Here is a 17082-nt window from a genome sequence, read left to right as displayed (position 1 = left end):
TGAAAATCTTTTATACCCTATGTGTACGTGTCTGAACCCACCACCCAATTTCCTTGTGACTTACATAAACAAAGGAAAGGTAAATACAATCACAATAACCCCATCATTCATGTGTTATGTGTTCAAACAGTCAATAATCAATAAGCCTGAGGTTACATTCCAAACAGTCAATTATCAATAAGCCCGAGGTTACAGAAAAAAATTTATGACCTGTCTGGAGGTAGGGGGATCAGTGTATGTTTTGTCTTAGGTGCTGCGTAACCTGGATACAACCTTCAAGATTCCCCTGTCCGGAGCGTGTCTTATCCTTCTATTGTCGTTTCCACAGGCACTAAGCACAGAGTTCAGAGTCCATTAGAGAGGTGGCCGAGCATGATCAGCACAAACAGACCTAAGATGCAGTCCAGGCCCTATGAATTCCTTCAAAAGAAGCAGTTTCCAACCTAGAGTCACAATTGGCTTCTTCTTTGCAACGTTGTCTTGGCAATATTTTATTGCATCCTTCCCTTCCCGATATATTCAGCATCTTTAGTCTCTCCCCATAGTATCTTCCCACTGTCCAATCGTGGGTTATCATCTTTCTGATAACAAGAGATCCTCTGTTGGGATACATAAGATATTGGAGATTTCGTGCAGAGCTCTGCATCCTTCTGGGGTGTTAGAAACATTCTATATCTTGACCTAAGTACTACCACTTCACATAAGTGTATAAATAACATAAAAATTCATTAAGCTATACATTTAAGACTTGTGCACTTTACTGTATGTTATACCTAAATTAAAAAAAATAATAGAGAATGGATGGCTAGTCTCCTGCTACACTGTATGTCCATCCGCAATGCCTGGAACTCCAGTAGTTAGCTTGTGACCATGGCGTAAGCTACCCAAATGGGACAATCCAATTTGCCGAAAACAGCAGGGCAGAAAACGTTTTATGTCACAGAATACTGAACCAACCTTGGAGCCCGCCCTCCTCATGTGGACTATTGAAATGATACATTTTTATCACAAAGGGGTATCGGCTTTTAGCCATTGCAGTGTGAAACTGTACAAAAGCTTTTGATGGTAACATATGGCACAGAAAGTGAAGTTAATAAGGCTCAAGTTGACACATAGGTAGTGTTTAATCAGATCTTTGGACAGGAGTTTTACCATAAACTAGTAAGTTGAACATAAAGGAAATACAGTTAAATAGATATGTTAAGTACTAAGCTTAAAAAAAAACAACACACTTAAGGTGGAAATCTTTATTACAAAAGCTTAAATTCATTGGCCACTGAAAAAGAAAAAACAGTTCAAGTTCAGAGTTGAAAGTAATCTTTACTACTGATAAACATTTATACCAGAATTAGAAATTTCAGTAGAAAAATAAAATTTTAATAACTTTCTGTGGTACAAAGATTTGATCAGTTTGACTGCAGCATTTAGTGAAATAATCTAATACAAAAAGTTAAGCTGACTTTACCACAAGCAGGGTAACAGAAGGCACAAAACAGGAATGTATGTACACAGAACCTTCTGCATGTGGACAGCACCAGGACTTCAACTTCAGGAAACGATCTCCTAGGGAAGGTTGGTATGCAACACAGTTGTATTAAGAACTTCATTCAAAAAAAAAAAAAAGAACTTCATTCAAACCAGAGCAGCTTTTGGAATCAAAAGCTAACATACAATTTAAAGACTTGGGAAACATAAGGGCTTAAAGATAACTATTTGCATGAACTTTATCTCCCTAGTTTAGACATTTCCTAGGTAATGTTCTGAATTAGTAAATAGTACAATGAGACACCTTTGTCTTGGAATATTCATTACTCATTTGTATTGGATTTAAGTTTACATGAAATGTTTTTCTCCTAAAACCTTTACCTCAAAGAATCCAGAAATCAGCTTTTCATGGTTGGGGGTTTCTCCTTCCCACTAAAAGAAAAGTGGATGCATAGCAGGGGCAGGGTGGTTTCACATGTCTCTAGGCAAGTCAGTGGTTGGCAAAATGTCTCAGAAGCTTTATGTGAAAAAATAAAATGTTCAACACAAATGCCAGTACTTTTTCATCTGAGCAACCACCCCCAAATAATTGTGCATTTGAGATGAGAAATTAAAAAGAAAAAGAAACCCTTAGGGGCAATAAACATTTCTTATAATTCAAATAGTTTCTTCCTGAAAACATTTCAAGCCACAAAGGTCAAGTTATATAAAGTCTATATTCATTTATTTACAGAATGTTCACATACTGGGATGGATGAAACATTCAATAATCTGAAGATCCATTTTATATTTGAAGTTCTTAAAAACAGCGGATAAACAGCAGATAATCAAACAAGAAACAGATGAAAACAAAGACAACTTTCAAAATGCATTAGTTCTTGTGTTTTGGCTCTAGAGTGAAGTAACCAAAATTTAAGTCATGGATCAATATGTTGAAAAATTAGTGTTTGGGGAGAGAAGCCCACTGACCACTAGCCCACACTCAATTTGTGAAACTTAATCCAAAGGAATGTTTTCGTTGAGAATGCTGAGACATCTTTCAATAGAGATGAAGGAAAATTTCTTGAACTTAAGGGCTACTTTTCAACATCCAACTATTGAACTGAAAAATGGAGTCTTGAGCTAAAGACATAAAAATTTGCTTGAAAGAAGGATTTGAGCATTGGAGAGTAATCTTGTTGGGGAATTTGTAAGTATATTTGCCTGTATACAACTCTTACAATTTTTCACCTAGTTAGAGTGTATCTATCACTGTAATTTTGATAAGTAGTCTAATGGCCTATTAGTTAAAAGAAAATGTTTGCTTACTTTCTGGGATCCTTTGTAATTTTTCTCTGTGACTATCCCTGGTAAACTGATTCTCCCAGCTATTTTTAATCAGAAGCCAGAGTGCATATTGCTTTAAATCAAATAGCACTGCACATGACCTCATGGGCAGATAGCTTCACACTCATAATGAAAATTTTTCTTTTAAAATGTCAGATTTAATTACCAGAAACTATTTTGAAAACAGACAACAACAATTGTTTTTCATACAAACCAGTTTATGTGGTTAAGGATAAAGTCAGATATTTAATTTTTGCAATCCTTTTTCTTTTGAAGGTCACAGTTTTTAGGCCTTTAGATGAAAAAGAAAGCTAGGCATTAGAAGAAAAATTAAAAGAGCTAAAATTGGGTTTTAAAAAAACTCTGATATTTAATTTTCTTTAAGGATATAAATTCTCTTGAAAGGAAATATAAAGGGCACAGTGGAAGGTATATCTTAAAATTAAACTTTAGGCACTTTCTGGGAGTCATACCCAACACTGTAAAATGGGCTGAAGACCCACCACTAGGTTAAGACTAAGAAATCAAGAACTTCTAATTCCAGTTAAAGCTGCACTTTTACAATTTTTAAGAGCCATGAGTAAACCAAAGTCACTAAAAAAATGCTAACAGAATGTTTAAAGTATCTTTCTGTGTGTGTGTCTCAATGTCCAATGAGTATTCTGATCAATATGGCTGAGAATTTTCCATTCGAACTATTTAATAGGGTGTGTTTCCAATTAAACTAAATAAAATCAATAGAATAAAGTGATAGGAAAAGGTGGTACAGGAGTCTGTGGAAAAAATTCTCAATTACCTAGCTTCTTTTCAGAAAATGTACAAAACAGGAAATTCACACATCTTAAAATATATAAAATAATCAGAGGTCAAAATAGTTATCCATAAAATGTCACATCATTCAGGAGTTAGCTTTTATTTCTTTAAATATTAGTGGAACTGAAGCCACTACTTGAGTTATAGGTTTTTTGTGTTTTATTTCTCCAAATTTGTTCTCAACGTTATGCTCAACCAAAACCTACTTGGCACTTACTGTCATGAAGACTTGGCAAGAGTTTGCCAAATTTTAATCAAGATTAGATCAAACAAGATTTCAGTACAGTATACAGTGCTTAGAAGTAAACCAATATGTTCTACAGTTTCTCTGAAAGACGCAAGGCTGCATTTTTCTCACAGGACATTGTAAATTTCAGTGTGAAGTATGCCAACCCAGAAGCACTGCTGACTGGGCTTGGATAAAGGTGCACCTGTAAAACTGCCTGGATTGAATATGTAAAAAACAGAAAGAAAAGAAACTTGATTTTTTTTTTTTGGTTGAGAACAATGAGTCCAAAAGGATCTTTAAAAGATCTATAAAAAGGAGAGCACAAGGGCATGTGCTATAGAGTAGCTAAAATCCGTAAAAAGGAGACCACTACGACACAAAACGTCTGTCCAGTGCCCAAAGTAAGGGCTTCAAACGGAATCATTTCCTTTCCTGCTGCTCGGTACACTCCAGCAATTGCTGCACCTGTTCAAAAATTCAAGTGTGTTAAAAAATGAGAAGGGGGTTAATATAATCAGAAAAATATAGCACTTAAAACTCTAAGTAGAAAAAACATAAATTAAAAAAATAAAACTCTAAGTAGAATGATCTAAATTTTTTCCATTAAAATTTAAACATTACAGAAATGTTTTTGCTTTCCCTATTCTTTTTGCTAACTACTCTTGGTTTTAAATATTCCTTATATGGTTTGCAAGTCACCAACAAATGCTTTTAGAAAAGGGACTCTTTCAAACTAAGTCTCCTAGATTTATTGAATAAAATCACCTAGAAGTCATAAAATCACAAAGATTGCAATATTCACATAACCCGATTACAAACTCAAAACATCTCTTATTCCCCAGGCATGTAACAGAAACCTAACAAATTCTTGGCAATGCTGCTGCTGCTGCTGCTAAGTCGCTTCAGTCGTGTCCAACTCTGTGCGACCCCATAGACGGCAGCCCACCAGGCTCCACCATCCCTGGGATTCTCCAGGCAAGAATACTGGAGTGGGTTGCCATTTCCTTCTCCAGCACATGAAAGGGAAAAGTGAAAGTGAAGTCACTCAGTCGTGTCCGACTCTTAGCGACCCCATGGACTGTAGACTACCAGGCTCCTCTGTCCATGGGATTTTCCAGGCAAGAGTACTGGAGTGGGATGCCATTGCCTTCTCCGATTCTTGGCAATAAATGATAGAAAATCCTCTGCGTGAAGCTGAGCAAGAATATTTCAGGAGCAGTCACAGGGAAACCCCACTCCCTCTTGTACCATATTCAGAGTTCCCTTCAAGAAATGGATGGAGGGAATGCCCTGAATGCCCAGATGGTCCACTGTTGTGGCCTGGGGTTCAATCCCTGGTTTGGGAACTAAGATACCACAAGCTGTGTGGCACAGCAAAAAAAAAAAAAAAAAAGGAGGGAGGAGGAAAGGAAGAGAGCGGGACCCTAAGCCCATCAAGTTGCTATTCATTCAAAGGGCTTGAGGTGAGGGATACTCCGGGATTCCTTTCTATTTCCCATATCATTCTGTTGGTCACTATAACTTCCTACAAATTAAATAAACAGAACAAACAGACATCTGTTTCTACTCAGGTACCCTGAACTGCTCACAGGGACTCAACATTGTACTAAGAAAAGTCAAAAATTCATTCATTTGAAAAGAACAGATCCAAAGTTCCCAGATAATCTTCTGACCCACCCCCAATGCTCCAAACAAAATTCTCCTTGGTCAGAGAATACAGCTCGGGACACAAGACAGAAAGCACAAGCACGAAACAGATTTTGAATAATGCAGGACAATATATACTGTTTCGATCAAGTGTCAACACCTTGTACCAATGTGATGTGATGGTATATTAACATATTCTAAGGAGAAGAAAGAACAGTACTAGTGGCAGTACATACACACTGTGCGATTAATACTACTGTCTAAGAGGCATGTGTTCCATTGGGCCTCTTTGTAATTTATCTCCAAAAAAAAGTAGGTTGGGTCAGAAGAAGCTTAAAAAACTTTAACTGGGCCCCAAAGTGGGATTTGGATGATGAAGGGAAGATAGTTAAAATCAAGCCAGAAGGAGCAACAAAATGGGAAGGGAATAGATTGTATGCACTAGAGTCAAAGGAGGACACAATTACTATGTGTTAGATATTCTGTTATGTGTTTTCCATATAGACATTATTTCATTTAGTCATCACACAGCATTGCTATTTTACAAATGAGAAATCTAAAACAGGTCCTGGGGGCTAATAATCCAGTAAGAAAACTGGAGCAGAGGTTCTCTAAAGATAGCAGTAGGTGATATAGTTAAAAATATTGTTTAAGGCCAGTTATGGAAACTCCTTAATGCAGACAGGAGAAAATTAGCCTCCCCACTGCCTTATCACAAAGGTTTCACCATCTACCCAACACAGAGAAACTAGGCCACCTTGTCCCCAAAAAAAACCCCTAAAGTCAAAGAGACAGGAATTTCTGCTTGAAGTTCAAAGTTTAAAATCACAGTGGAAAAAAAAAATAACATATACTGAGAAAAAAGTCTGAAAGCATATAACGAAATGCAAACTGTGGTTACCACGTAGGAATACAGTAATGGAGGATTTAAAGCTGCACCCCCACCCAAAAGACACCACACAGATAAAAATACTGTATAATTATGAATGTTGCTCAAACTCTTATTCAGAAAGTCCTGAGAGGAAAAAAAAAAACAGGCACTTTTCTAAACAAAATTTCCTCCATCCTTAAAATACCTACACCTGGATGAAGGGAAGTAATTCGTCAACCAGATTGCAATGCCACAAATCAGTGAAGTGACAGCTGAAGAGAAAGGAGAGCAGTAGCTTCTAAAAAGCCAAATATTCTCTCAGTAGTGGTCAAGATCACAAGACATATCTCACAAAGCTTAACGTGGCTTCCCTAAAGCCAGTGAGACAAAATCTGACTCAGGAAGTCAAAGATGTTAGCCAAGTAAGAGGGGACTGAGGTGAGAAGATAACAATATATAAATAAACCAGGACCTGCAGACAAAGAGCACTCTTACTTCTTTATCCCACTCAAACATGTTTCTAAAACGGCTCCTAAAATTAACTGACTATTCATATGAAATGTTTCGACTGTATTTTAAACGTCTAACATACTTGTCAAGATTCCAGCAGTAATTGGTCCCACGATGCCCATCAACAGGATGCTTACAGACATGAACCTACCATATTTGTGATGTCTGAGGGTGAAGAGGGCCAGTAATCCAGCGGGGACGTGAAAGAAGAGAGAAGACACCAGTGCCCACAGGAACACACCATACCACATCTCTGCAAGGGAAAGCAAAGAAAGGTCGGACGTCACCAGCTTCCCCAGTGCGCTCATTATACTCGGTTATTTCAATTTTAAAACGATTTCATTGCAGTGGCGGTACATCAGGCGAAAATCCAAACACTGATGGTTTTGGAGGGATCACTAAACTATGGCCACCACATTTTTGTGTAGAAAGTCTTGGTGGAACACAGCCATGCCCGTTCATTTAAGTCTTGTGTATGGCTGCTTTCAAGCTCCAAGAGCAGGGCTGAAACAGTGACAGAGACCATAGGACCTGCAAAGCCTAAAATATTTCTAATCTGGCCCTTTACAGAAAAGGTTGGCCAACTCCTGACAAGCTACCCCTACTCCCAAACACTGAAGAAAAAGTTCACCCGGATTTGGAAATTCACTTACATGATTTCCCTTTCACAAGGACAAGTGTAAGTACCACTGACAGGGTGCCGTGCGGCCAATGCCTGACCTCTCTCCTCGGTGGCAGCTCCAGAGGCTGCAGAGTGTGGTGTGCACACCTCTCCCTAAGAGGTGCCACCCTCCCCATCTGCCCCTCCAGCCCGGGCCCTGCTGGACGCTGGCATCTTCCATCTGGGGCCTCTTTGGACACCATCCACTGCCAGCTCATCCCTAGGAAACAGCTCCAGGCAGCTCCCTGCTAAAGCAGCAACCCCATCTTTAATCCTGGAGCGCTCAGCAGCTCCTCCCCAAGTCACTTAAGAGTGCACAAAGCTCTGTGAGGACAGGGGAATGGCAGTGCCCGGGGTGGGGACAAACGGGATACAACGGGATCCTGCCTCCAGGAGCTCAGGGATGCTGCCGCCAGGCTCACAGGCCTTGCTGTCACAGGGCTTCCGCTGGAGCCCTCCAGGTTTTATAGACAAGCACTGCTCGCCACAGCAAATCAAGGGCCTGCTAGAGCACGGGTTCTGACTGGCTGCCACAGAACCATGAAGACGGTGAACTGGGGGGAACCTTAATCTGCTGGAGACACAGTAAGTTGGTAACTTCAATAAAAGTGGGTCTGGACACTCGGGTGTGCTACCCAACTGCCATGGGATGAATCCATGTGCAGAACCCCTAATCCGACAGGACCGTGGACTTACAAGAGGAAGACACATCTCTCTGTGTCTCTCCTTCTCTTTCTCTCCCCATCAGGTGAGGACGTATCAAGAAGACGGCCCAAGAGAGCCCTCAGCCTGACCATGCCGGCACCCTCATTTTGCACTTCCAGTCTCCAGAACTTTAACAAAATCCACTTCTGTTGGTTAAGTCACTTGGTCCATGGTGTTTTGTTCCAGCAGCCCTAGCAGACACCAACGCTTCCCTGTTCCCACTTCCCTGGAGCAAGGAGGCTTGCTGGGCTAGCAACTCACATCTCTCGACTTTTCTAAAAGCTGCAAGGCGTGTGTGCAAACAGGATCTGGTGTGGTAGGTCAGCTCCTCCCTGAGTCTCTGAGGGGGAGAAGCAGTGTGCACCTTCCTACAACCCTAAGTCACATCCATTTGCTCCCCCACTGCCTCCATATTTTATATAGCGTCACTTAAGTCACTCTAAGTAGGAAAGAAAGGCTTTATCATATTAGATGAACAGTACAATTTATAAAACGCTTTCAGAGGAATGGAAGTAATACAGAACACTAATAGCTAAGGCAAACCTCAATCAATAAAGCACTTTTAAAAAGCTAAGTGATATCCCTTTAATACTGTGCCTTAATCTGCCATCTATTTAACAGCTATTTATTGATCATCATATAGTACTTTCCATTTCCCTGGCTCTATACACTGTCAAATCCTCAAAGGTGACGCTGTGAAAGTGCTGCACTCGATATGCCAGCAAATTTGGAAAACTCAGCAGTGGCCACAGGACTGGAAGAGGTCAGTTTTCATTCCAATCCCAAAGAAAGGCAATGCCAAAGAATGCTCAAACTCCCGCACAATTGCACTCATCTCACACGCTAGTAGAGTAATGCTCAAAATTCTCCAAGCCAGGCTTCAGCAATAGGTGAACCGTGAACTTCCAGATGTTCAAGCTGGTTTTAGAAAAGGCAGAGGAACTAGAAATCAAATTGCCAATATCCACTGGATCATCAAAAAAGCAAGAGAGTTCCAGAAAAACATCTATTTCTGCTTTATTGACTATGCCAAAGCCTTTGATTGTGTGGATCACAATAAACTGTGGAAAATTCTGAAAGAGATGGGAATACCAGACCATCTGACTTGTCTCTTGAGAAACCTCTATGCAGGTCAGGAAGCAACAGTTAGAACTGGACATGGAACAACAGACTGGTTCCAAATAGGAAAAGGAGTACATCAAGGCTGTATATTGTCACCCTGCTTATTTAACTTATGTGCAGAGTACATCATGAGAAACGCTGGGCTGGAAGAAACACAAGCTGGAATCAAGATTGCCGGGAGAAATATCAATAACCTCAGATATGCGGATGACACCACCCTTATGGCAGAAAGTGAAGAACTAAAGAGCCTCTTGATGAAGGTGAAGGAGGAGAGTGAAAAAGTTGGCTTAAAGCTCAACGTTCAGAAAACTAAGATCATGGCATCTGGTCCCATCACTTCATGGGAAATAGATGGGGAAACAGTGTAAGACTTTATTTTTGGGGGCTCCAGAATCACTGCTGATGGTGATTGCAGCCATGAAATTAAAAGATGCTTACTCCTTGGAAGGAAGGTTATGGCCAACCTAGATAGCATATTTAAAAGCAGAGACATTACTTTGCCAACAAAAGTCCATCTAGTCAAGGCTATGGTTTTTCCAGTGGTCATTTATGGATGTGAGAGTCGGACGGTGAAGAAAGCTGAGTGCCAAAGAATTGATGCTTTTGAACTGTGGTGTTGGAGAAGACTCTTGCGAGTCCCTTGGACTGCAAGGAGATCCAATCAATCCATCCTAAAAGAGATCAATCCTGGGTGTTCATTGGAAGGTCTGATGTTGAAGCTGAAACTCCAATACTTTGGGCACCTCATGCGAAGGGGTGACTCATTGGAAAAGACCCTGATTGGGGGTGGGAGGAGAAGGGGACGACAGAGGATGAGATGGTTGGATGGCATAACCAACTCGATGGACATGGGTTTGGGTAGACTCCAGGAGTTGGTGATGGACAGAGAGGCCTGGCGTGCTGCAGTTCATGGGGTCGCAAAGAGTCAGACAAGACTGAGCGACTGAACTGAACTGAACTGAATACACTGTCAAACATCTTTATCTATTTTACAGTATTTCCTTGTTCACTGTTTCACATAAAGTGCATTATCTTCAGCTTTGTTTACTTTGGCAGCTAAAGTCACATTATTTCCCCATGCTGAAGAACAAGTCAGGTTATTAATCTGAAATAAATGTTATAAGGGGAAATCAGACTAAGCACTGGTGGCAGAAGAGGCCCCAAATATGCCCACATCCTCAATCCCAGAGCCTATGAAAATGCGACCTGACATAACAAAGGGGAGTGTGCAGCTATGATGAGATTAAGCATCTTGCAATGGGGGGGTAGTATCTTGGATTTTATAGGTGGGCCTACTGTAATCAAGGGTCCCTGTAAGAGAGTCAGAGTCAAAGAGATCTGAAGATGCTGTGCTGCTGGCTTTAAAGATGGAGAAAGGTGCCATAAGCCAAAGGATGCGGTAACCTCTAGCAGCTGGAAGAGACACAAAAACAAATTCTCTTTAGAGCCTTCAGAAGGAAGATGGCTCTGCTGACCCATTTGGACTTCTGACCTCCAGGACTAATAAATCTGTGTTGTTTTAAGCCACTAAATTTGTGTTTCAGTAGCCACAGCAAGCTAATACCAGTACTAAGAGTTCATTCATTCAGGAAATACAGAGCCTAATCCATGTATCAAACACGTCAGTGAACAAGAACAGAAATTTTAAAAAGACAAAGATCCCTGCCCAGAGGGTGTTTGTATCTTTAAGAATATTTCTCAGACAGCTATTTGAGTTAAACAGAAAGGTCACACAGCAGAACTGTCAAGGTGAGTTCTGTGCTCCCTGGCCCTCTAGCCTCCACAGCCAAGTCACCTCACTTCTGAGCAAGGGCTCAAGACCAAACTGGCCCCAATCAGCAGAAACAGAAGCACAAAACAAGTAGGCAGAGTGAGGCCTGGCACCCAGCCGTCCTTTCAGCTTGCCCCACTCTGCCTTATGTTCCAGGTCAAACAACTGTATGAACACAGCCGGTGCCTCTGTAGCTAGGGTTCAAGTTGACCATCCCAGTCCTGCAACTCAGCGCTGGCTTGTCTAGATGCTAAGTGCCTATCAGCCTGTGTCTGTCCACACTGCCCACTGTGAGACCCCTCTCTTACCCACTCCCACCTACCTGCCAGGGAATCCATCTGTTTCCTTGTGAAATACTAATACAAATATATCTGGTCTCTACTCCTGATGCCTAAAACCCTTGTAGATAATGGTGATAGGAAAATCTTTTCTCTAAGACTTAATCTGTGGCCCCGGTTCCTGAGGAAGAGCTCCTAAATTCCTTGGAATTTGCAGAAGTGTCTTTTGTTCTCATAAGGCAACTCTTGGTGGGCTCCTTGTTGGGCGATGGTCACCAGAAAGGCCAGGCCATGACTGTAAGCTTGGAACCTTCAGCCCCACTCTCCATTCTCAGGAGAGAGGAGGGGGCTAGAAGCAAGTTAATAATTGGTCATGCCTAAGTGATGAAGCCTCCACAGATATTTCAAAAGTACGGAGTTCAGAGAGCTTCTGGGCTGGTGAAGACATCTATGTGCTGGGAGGGTGGCCCACCCCAGCTCCACAGGAACAGAAGCTCCTGTGCTTGGGGACCCTTCCAGACTTCACCCAGCATATCTCTTTATGTGGTGTTCATTTCCATCCTTTAACATCTTCGGGAACATACCTGTAACCTAGTAAGTAAACTGTTTTCCTGAATTCTGTAAGCTGCTCTAGCATTTTTAATTGAACAAGAAGGAAGACATGGAAACCTTAGCTGGTCAGAAGCACATGCGAGAACCTGGACTTTGCCTGGCATCTGAAGTGGGGGTTTGGGGCAGTCTTGTGCAACTGGGCCTTTAACCTATGGGACTGGAAGCCAACTGCAAGCAGACAGTGTTAGAACTGAACTGAGTTGTAGGACACCAACTGGTGTCCAGAACTGCTTGGAGCGTAGAAAAACGACATCTGGCGCCAGAAGTGTTGTGAGAACAGTGGCAGTGTGAGAGTCAAGGGAAACTGAGTTTTTTCGAGATATTCTTCCTCTCCTAACAAGGAGGAGTGGCCCACCAGGCCTACCAACTGTAGCCTGCCACCTCTCTCCCGAGGCCACTGCCTAACTGCCCACTTATCCCTGGTTGCTGAGTGGGCCCTTCTGGCCTGCCTCAACCTTGATGGTCTCTCGGCCCTAGCCCCGGGCAGCTCTTATCTGCCCTGATCGGGCCTCTCATCTGTTCTCCACACAAAACCAGAAAGTCAGTGCTAATGGGGACAAGGCTTCTTGTTGGAGTGATGACAACATTCTCAAGTTGCTTTTTGTGATAATTGCAAACTCTGCAAAAAATCATTAAATTGTATACATGAAAAAAAAAAGTGAATCAGATCATCCTTCCTCTGCTCAAAACCCCTTGAATATGGCTTTGGGGGATTTGACCTCACCCCCTCCCCCATGCCGCACTGTTGCTGCAGCAAGCTCTCGTCCCAGGGCCCTGCGCCCGCCGCCCCTCGCCCAGAGCGCCCGTCACCCCTCGCCCAGAGCGCCGGTCTCCGGACAGCCGCGTGGTTGTTCCCCATTCCCTTCAGGTTTCATCTCCGATGGCATCATCTTAGAGGGCTCCCTCGTGACCTCACGTAAAACAAGCATTCCACTTGACACTCGAGACGTACCCCTTACTATCCCCCTACCCAATCTTACACTCACACCGTCTGTTCCGTTTCCTATTTTTATTTTGCCATATTGCAAGGCATATGTGATCTCAGTTCCCTGACTAGGGACTGAACCTGAGCCCCCTGCACTGGAAGTGCTGGACTGCCAGGGAAGCCCCTCTTTTCCATACTTTTAAATTTTGTTTTCTCTTTCCCCTTTAGAATGAAAGTTCTTTTGTTCTGTTCATTAATACATCTTTACTTTGTGCCTAGAAAACAACAGACACACAATAGACACTGAGTAAATTTGCAGACTGAATGAGTAAATGACTGATCCAAGTGTGACCTATTCTTGATTCCAGCAATGGCACAACCAAAACATTAGGGGGTTTTAGTTTATCAAAAGGTACAGTCTGGGGAATTGCTTGGTGGTCCAGCAGTTAGGACTCTGTGCTCTCACTACTTGGAGAAGGCAATGGCAACCCACTCCAGTACTCTTGCCTGGAAAATCCCATGAACAGAGGAGCCTGGTAGGCTGCAGTCCATGGGGTCATGAAGAGTTGGACGCGACTGAGTGACTTCACTTTCACTTTTCACTTTCATGCATTGGAGAAGGAAATGGCAAACCACTCCAATGTTCTTGCCTGGGGAATCCCAGGGACGGCGGAGCCTGGTGGGCTGCCGTCTATGGGGTCGCACAGAGTCGGACACGACTGAAGCGACTTAGCAGCAGCAGCAGCAGCTCTCACTACTGAGGACCCAGGTTTGATCCCTGAGTCCGAGAACTAAATTCCCACAAGCCGTGCGGCGTGGCCAAAAAAAAAAAAGAGAAGATACACTTTGATATTGAAAGCATTAATATAATGAAATTCATACCTTTAGAAAGTGAATTCTATTCCTGATGCAAGGAGGGAGAATAATTTGCCTTTCTCAGCATTCAGATTTGTTAAAAATGACCACCAAAGAAATCTGAACTACTTGGAATAAGAAGGGTTAGGCAGAAACCTAAAGGTCTAAATTGCAAATGCAGATTTAAAAAAAATCAATTCAAGGCTTCCTGTGATAAACCACAGAGTATTTCAGAGCAATGACTTTGCCGTACTGAGTTGGCATAAAATGCAAGTAACCTTTTCTGTGGGGCCAAAATAGAAACAATTCCAGAATCAGGACAATAAATGAAATTCACTGTCAGCAGGTTTTGGTGCCTCAGAAAGGATGACACTTCATGTACCTACTGAATCCATCATTCCAGCTAAAGAAGAGACACAACAGGGAGGTTACGTATTTACGCCGTGTGTTTACTCATCACATTCCAGTCAGCTTGTGTCCATGGGCTGTATCCCACGCATGTTTGTTGCTCCAGCCCAGAGTCTGCACTTGATCAGTAAATACGTCCTGAATGAATGATCCATGGTGATCGCTACCCCCAAGCTATACATCCACTGAAGTACACATAAACTCAAGTACAGACTGCAGCTTAGTATTTCAGAACAATTCCTGAAAGGAAAACAATGTGCTTAGCTACAGATTCTCTGCTATAACATAGTAAAACTATTGTCCCAAATCCACTTACCTCAACCTTTTTTTTAAAAGAGGCAACTGAAAGCCAGAGAGACTGAACAAAATGTTCAGTTTCAAAATATCACTTCACATATGACTTATTGATTAAGGTAACCGTATGGTGGAGAAATCTGATAAACACCATCTTCACCAAATGATTAAACTTAGTGTTAACAATAAAGGGACAAACTGACATTAAATGTCACCTAACGTGGTGCTCTGCGAAGTGGACATCACCTATGTAGGTAGCATCCTGAACAAAAATGTTTAATCTGAATCTAATCATGAAGAAATAATCAGATAACTTAGACTATGGGACAGTATGAAACAATTAGCCTGCTCTTCAAAAATGTCAGTCTAAAAAAACTGAAACAAAGATGGAGGAACTATTCTGGATTCAACAACACTAAAAAGACAACTATATGCAATGTGTAATCCTTGATTAGATCCTGGAATTTAAAAAAAAAAGGTATAAATGGCATTATTCGAACAATTGAGTATCTTTCAATAAGGCCTATATATTAGATAATATTCTATCAATGTTAAATGTGTTAACACATTCCAGTGCAATGTGTTTTTCTAGGCTGTGGCAGAAAATGTCATTTTAAATGATACATGCTATAAAGCATTAGCTGTCAAGTGCCACTATTTGTGTAACTTCCCTTCAAAAGGCTCTGCAGGAAGTAAACATATTATGCACATGCATATATTTAGACAGAAAGCAAAAGAATTGAAATATTAATAATGAATCTAAGTAAAGGGTATATAGGTATCTGTTACACTATCATTTCAATTTTTCAGTAGGTTTGAAAATTTTCCAAATAAAGAGGTGTGAGAAAAGTAACAGACCAATCCGGTCCAGCAGAGCCTTCAGACTGCATGAACATTTCATTTTCTGGACATGGTCTTCAGAATACCATATATTTCTGTTGTCATTGTAAATGTGATCTTAGTATCTTGTGATACCTGTTGCCAGATTATCATTATAGGCATGATTTCAAGCTAATACCTGCTTCTGCCTCAACGTGGTTTTTATCTTATTAACTACTTCACAGACCTGTCCGGGAAAATACTAGAAAGGTAATACACAGCAAGTCCCTGGTGTTCGCTGAATGGCGCCTGGCAGTCGCTGCCCAGCGGATGAGAAATCACAGGTGCCTTGTTTACCAGTTTTAACTACAGTCAGTAATCCAACCCTGCTTCCTTCGCAGGTCTCAGGCCGGTTCTTGCATTGTTTACTGAGTGAAAGTATCTGTCAGCTATGCTGGAGAGCCCAACCTCACCCTTCAAACACCCCTGGTCTCAGTCTTCTTGCCTTTAAAAGGGCCAACACACAACCCTACTCTCCACTCCAAAGCTTTATTTTCAGCCTTCCCAAGTAATTTTTCCTCCTCTGTTTTCTGAGCCCGATAGCTTTCTATCTCGATTTCTAAGTTTGAAAACCTCTGCTCTCAAGCCCAGCCGAGATAAGTGGGATAAGAATCAGAAAAGAGCCGTGTCAACGTTCTCGAACACAGGAGTGGGAGACTCGGCAACAGGTCTCCAGAAAGAGATTCCTAGAAAGAGAGGCTGGCGGAGAGGGTGGATCTGGACGTGGGTGGCAGCGATCGGCAGACAGCCTCCTGGTGCAGAGGCTGGGCTACCTACCCTGGGCACAGCGGGTGCGTGAGTTCTGACGAACGGCCCTCAGACCCGCCGGGACGGCACACCGTCCGAGGCGCGAAAGCCCAGAGGCCGGGACGGACGAAAGGAGCTGGGGTCGCCCAGCGACCCCCTCCCCCCAAAAGGAGGCGGTGACCGCCTCAGACGAGGAGGGGCGGCCGCCACCAGGACGCTGCCGAGTTCCCGCCTGAAGCCGGGGCGTCTGGGAACTCCAGAGAGCAGGACGAGTTCGAGTGGGGGCCGAGTTCCCCTCACCGATGGCGCCCACCGCGCCCTGCGACCTCGCCCCCGCCGCGGGATGGGGGTGGCCCGCCCGAGAGGCCCGCGGCGAAGCGGCGGGAGGAGGCGGAAGGGCTGTCGCCCCCAGCTCTCGGCCGACGGAGAGCAGATCTCCTCCCACAAGGAGACCAGCCCCGAAGAGCTGGGCCACGGGGCGGCCGGTACCTGGGAAGGAGCAGAGCGAGGTGGAGTTGGGGCACAGCGTCCCGTTGCCCACCCGCGGCACCAGCTTCAGGCTGAGGATCTGCTGCAGGAGCCCGGCCGACGCCCCGCTGCCGCCGCTCCCCTCGCGTTCCATCCCGCCGCCATTCACCGCAGAGGGCTGAGGGAGAGCGCCCGAGCGGCCGCTGAGGGAGAGGGCCCGAGGAGCCGCTGAGGGAGTGCGCCCGAGGTGCCGCCGCGGCGCGCACTCGCGTACAGTACGCTCTGCTCCCCACACCTCCACCGCCTCCGCGTCACCTTCCGCCCAGGCCCTCTTCCTCCTACCCCAACGGCCCTGCCAAGTGACGGCTCCTTTCTCCAATCACAGGGCGCCTCCGACGGCAGGGGCGGGACGAGCATCGTTCCCGCCCCTGACGTTGCGTGCGACTCTTGGAGACCTGTCCCCTACGGGCTACGCC

The 17082-nt window shown here is 43.4% G+C and overlaps 1 protein-coding gene and 1 long non-coding RNA gene across 6 annotated transcripts in view; one reads left to right on the top strand and one right to left on the bottom strand.

Annotated features, from left to right (window-relative positions):
- Window positions 1-4103, top strand: part of LOC145513159 (uncharacterized) — a 23719-nt gene extending 19616 nt beyond the window's left edge. The window contains exon 2 of one of the 2 annotated variants that reach the window (XR_014059162.1): window positions 2219-4103. This is a non-coding gene — a long non-coding RNA (uncharacterized LOC145513159). The remainder of the gene's footprint in view (window positions 1-2218) is intronic. The other variant, XR_014059161.1, reaches the window with a different exon arrangement.
- On the bottom strand, window positions 1233-17082 carry TMEM170A (transmembrane protein 170A). Of its 4 annotated transcripts, none has more exons than XM_081508641.1 (4): window positions 16949-17082; window positions 16628-16809; window positions 7033-7134; window positions 1233-4318 (listed from the first exon to the last, which is right to left on the bottom strand). In XM_081508641.1, the coding sequence occupies exons 2-4, from the start codon at window positions 16758-16760 to the stop codon at window positions 4188-4190; spliced, it is 366 nt and encodes a 121-aa protein (XP_081364767.1). In that variant the 5' UTR covers window positions 16761-16809; window positions 16949-17082; the 3' UTR covers window positions 1233-4187. The 4 variants fall into 4 exon arrangements, with proteins under 4 accessions (XP_081364767.1, XP_081364764.1, XP_081364765.1 ...); XM_081508638.1 differs by having other exon boundaries at window positions 6964-7134; window positions 16949-17066; XM_081508639.1 differs by lacking the exon at window positions 16949-17082 and having other exon boundaries at window positions 6964-7134; window positions 16628-16919.

Source organism: Giraffa tippelskirchi, chromosome 7, assembly GCF_054371585.1.
Source record: "Giraffa tippelskirchi isolate mGirTip1 chromosome 7, T2T-mGirTip1v1.2.pri, whole genome shotgun sequence".
Lineage (NCBI taxonomy): Eukaryota > Metazoa > Chordata > Mammalia > Artiodactyla > Giraffidae > Giraffa > Giraffa tippelskirchi.
This window is presented reverse-complemented; position numbering and strand designations above follow the sequence as displayed.

What these genes read in the sequence shown, in the direction of transcription:
- TMEM170A (XM_081508638.1), bottom strand. Translation starts at nt 16,760, where the DNA reads ATGGAACGCGAGGGGAGCGGCGGCAGCGGGGCGTCGGCCGGGCTCCTG. An exon ending in CTCGCTCTGCTCCTTCCCAG is followed by an intron (nt 7,135 to 16,627) that starts GTACCGGCCGCC and finishes TTTCCCTTGCAG; the next exon opens with AGATGTGGTATGGTGTGTTC. An exon ending in TACTGCTGGAATCTTGACAA is followed by an intron (nt 4,319 to 6,963) that starts GTATGTTAGACG and finishes ATTTTTGAACAG; the next exon opens with GTGCAGCAATTGCTGGAGTG.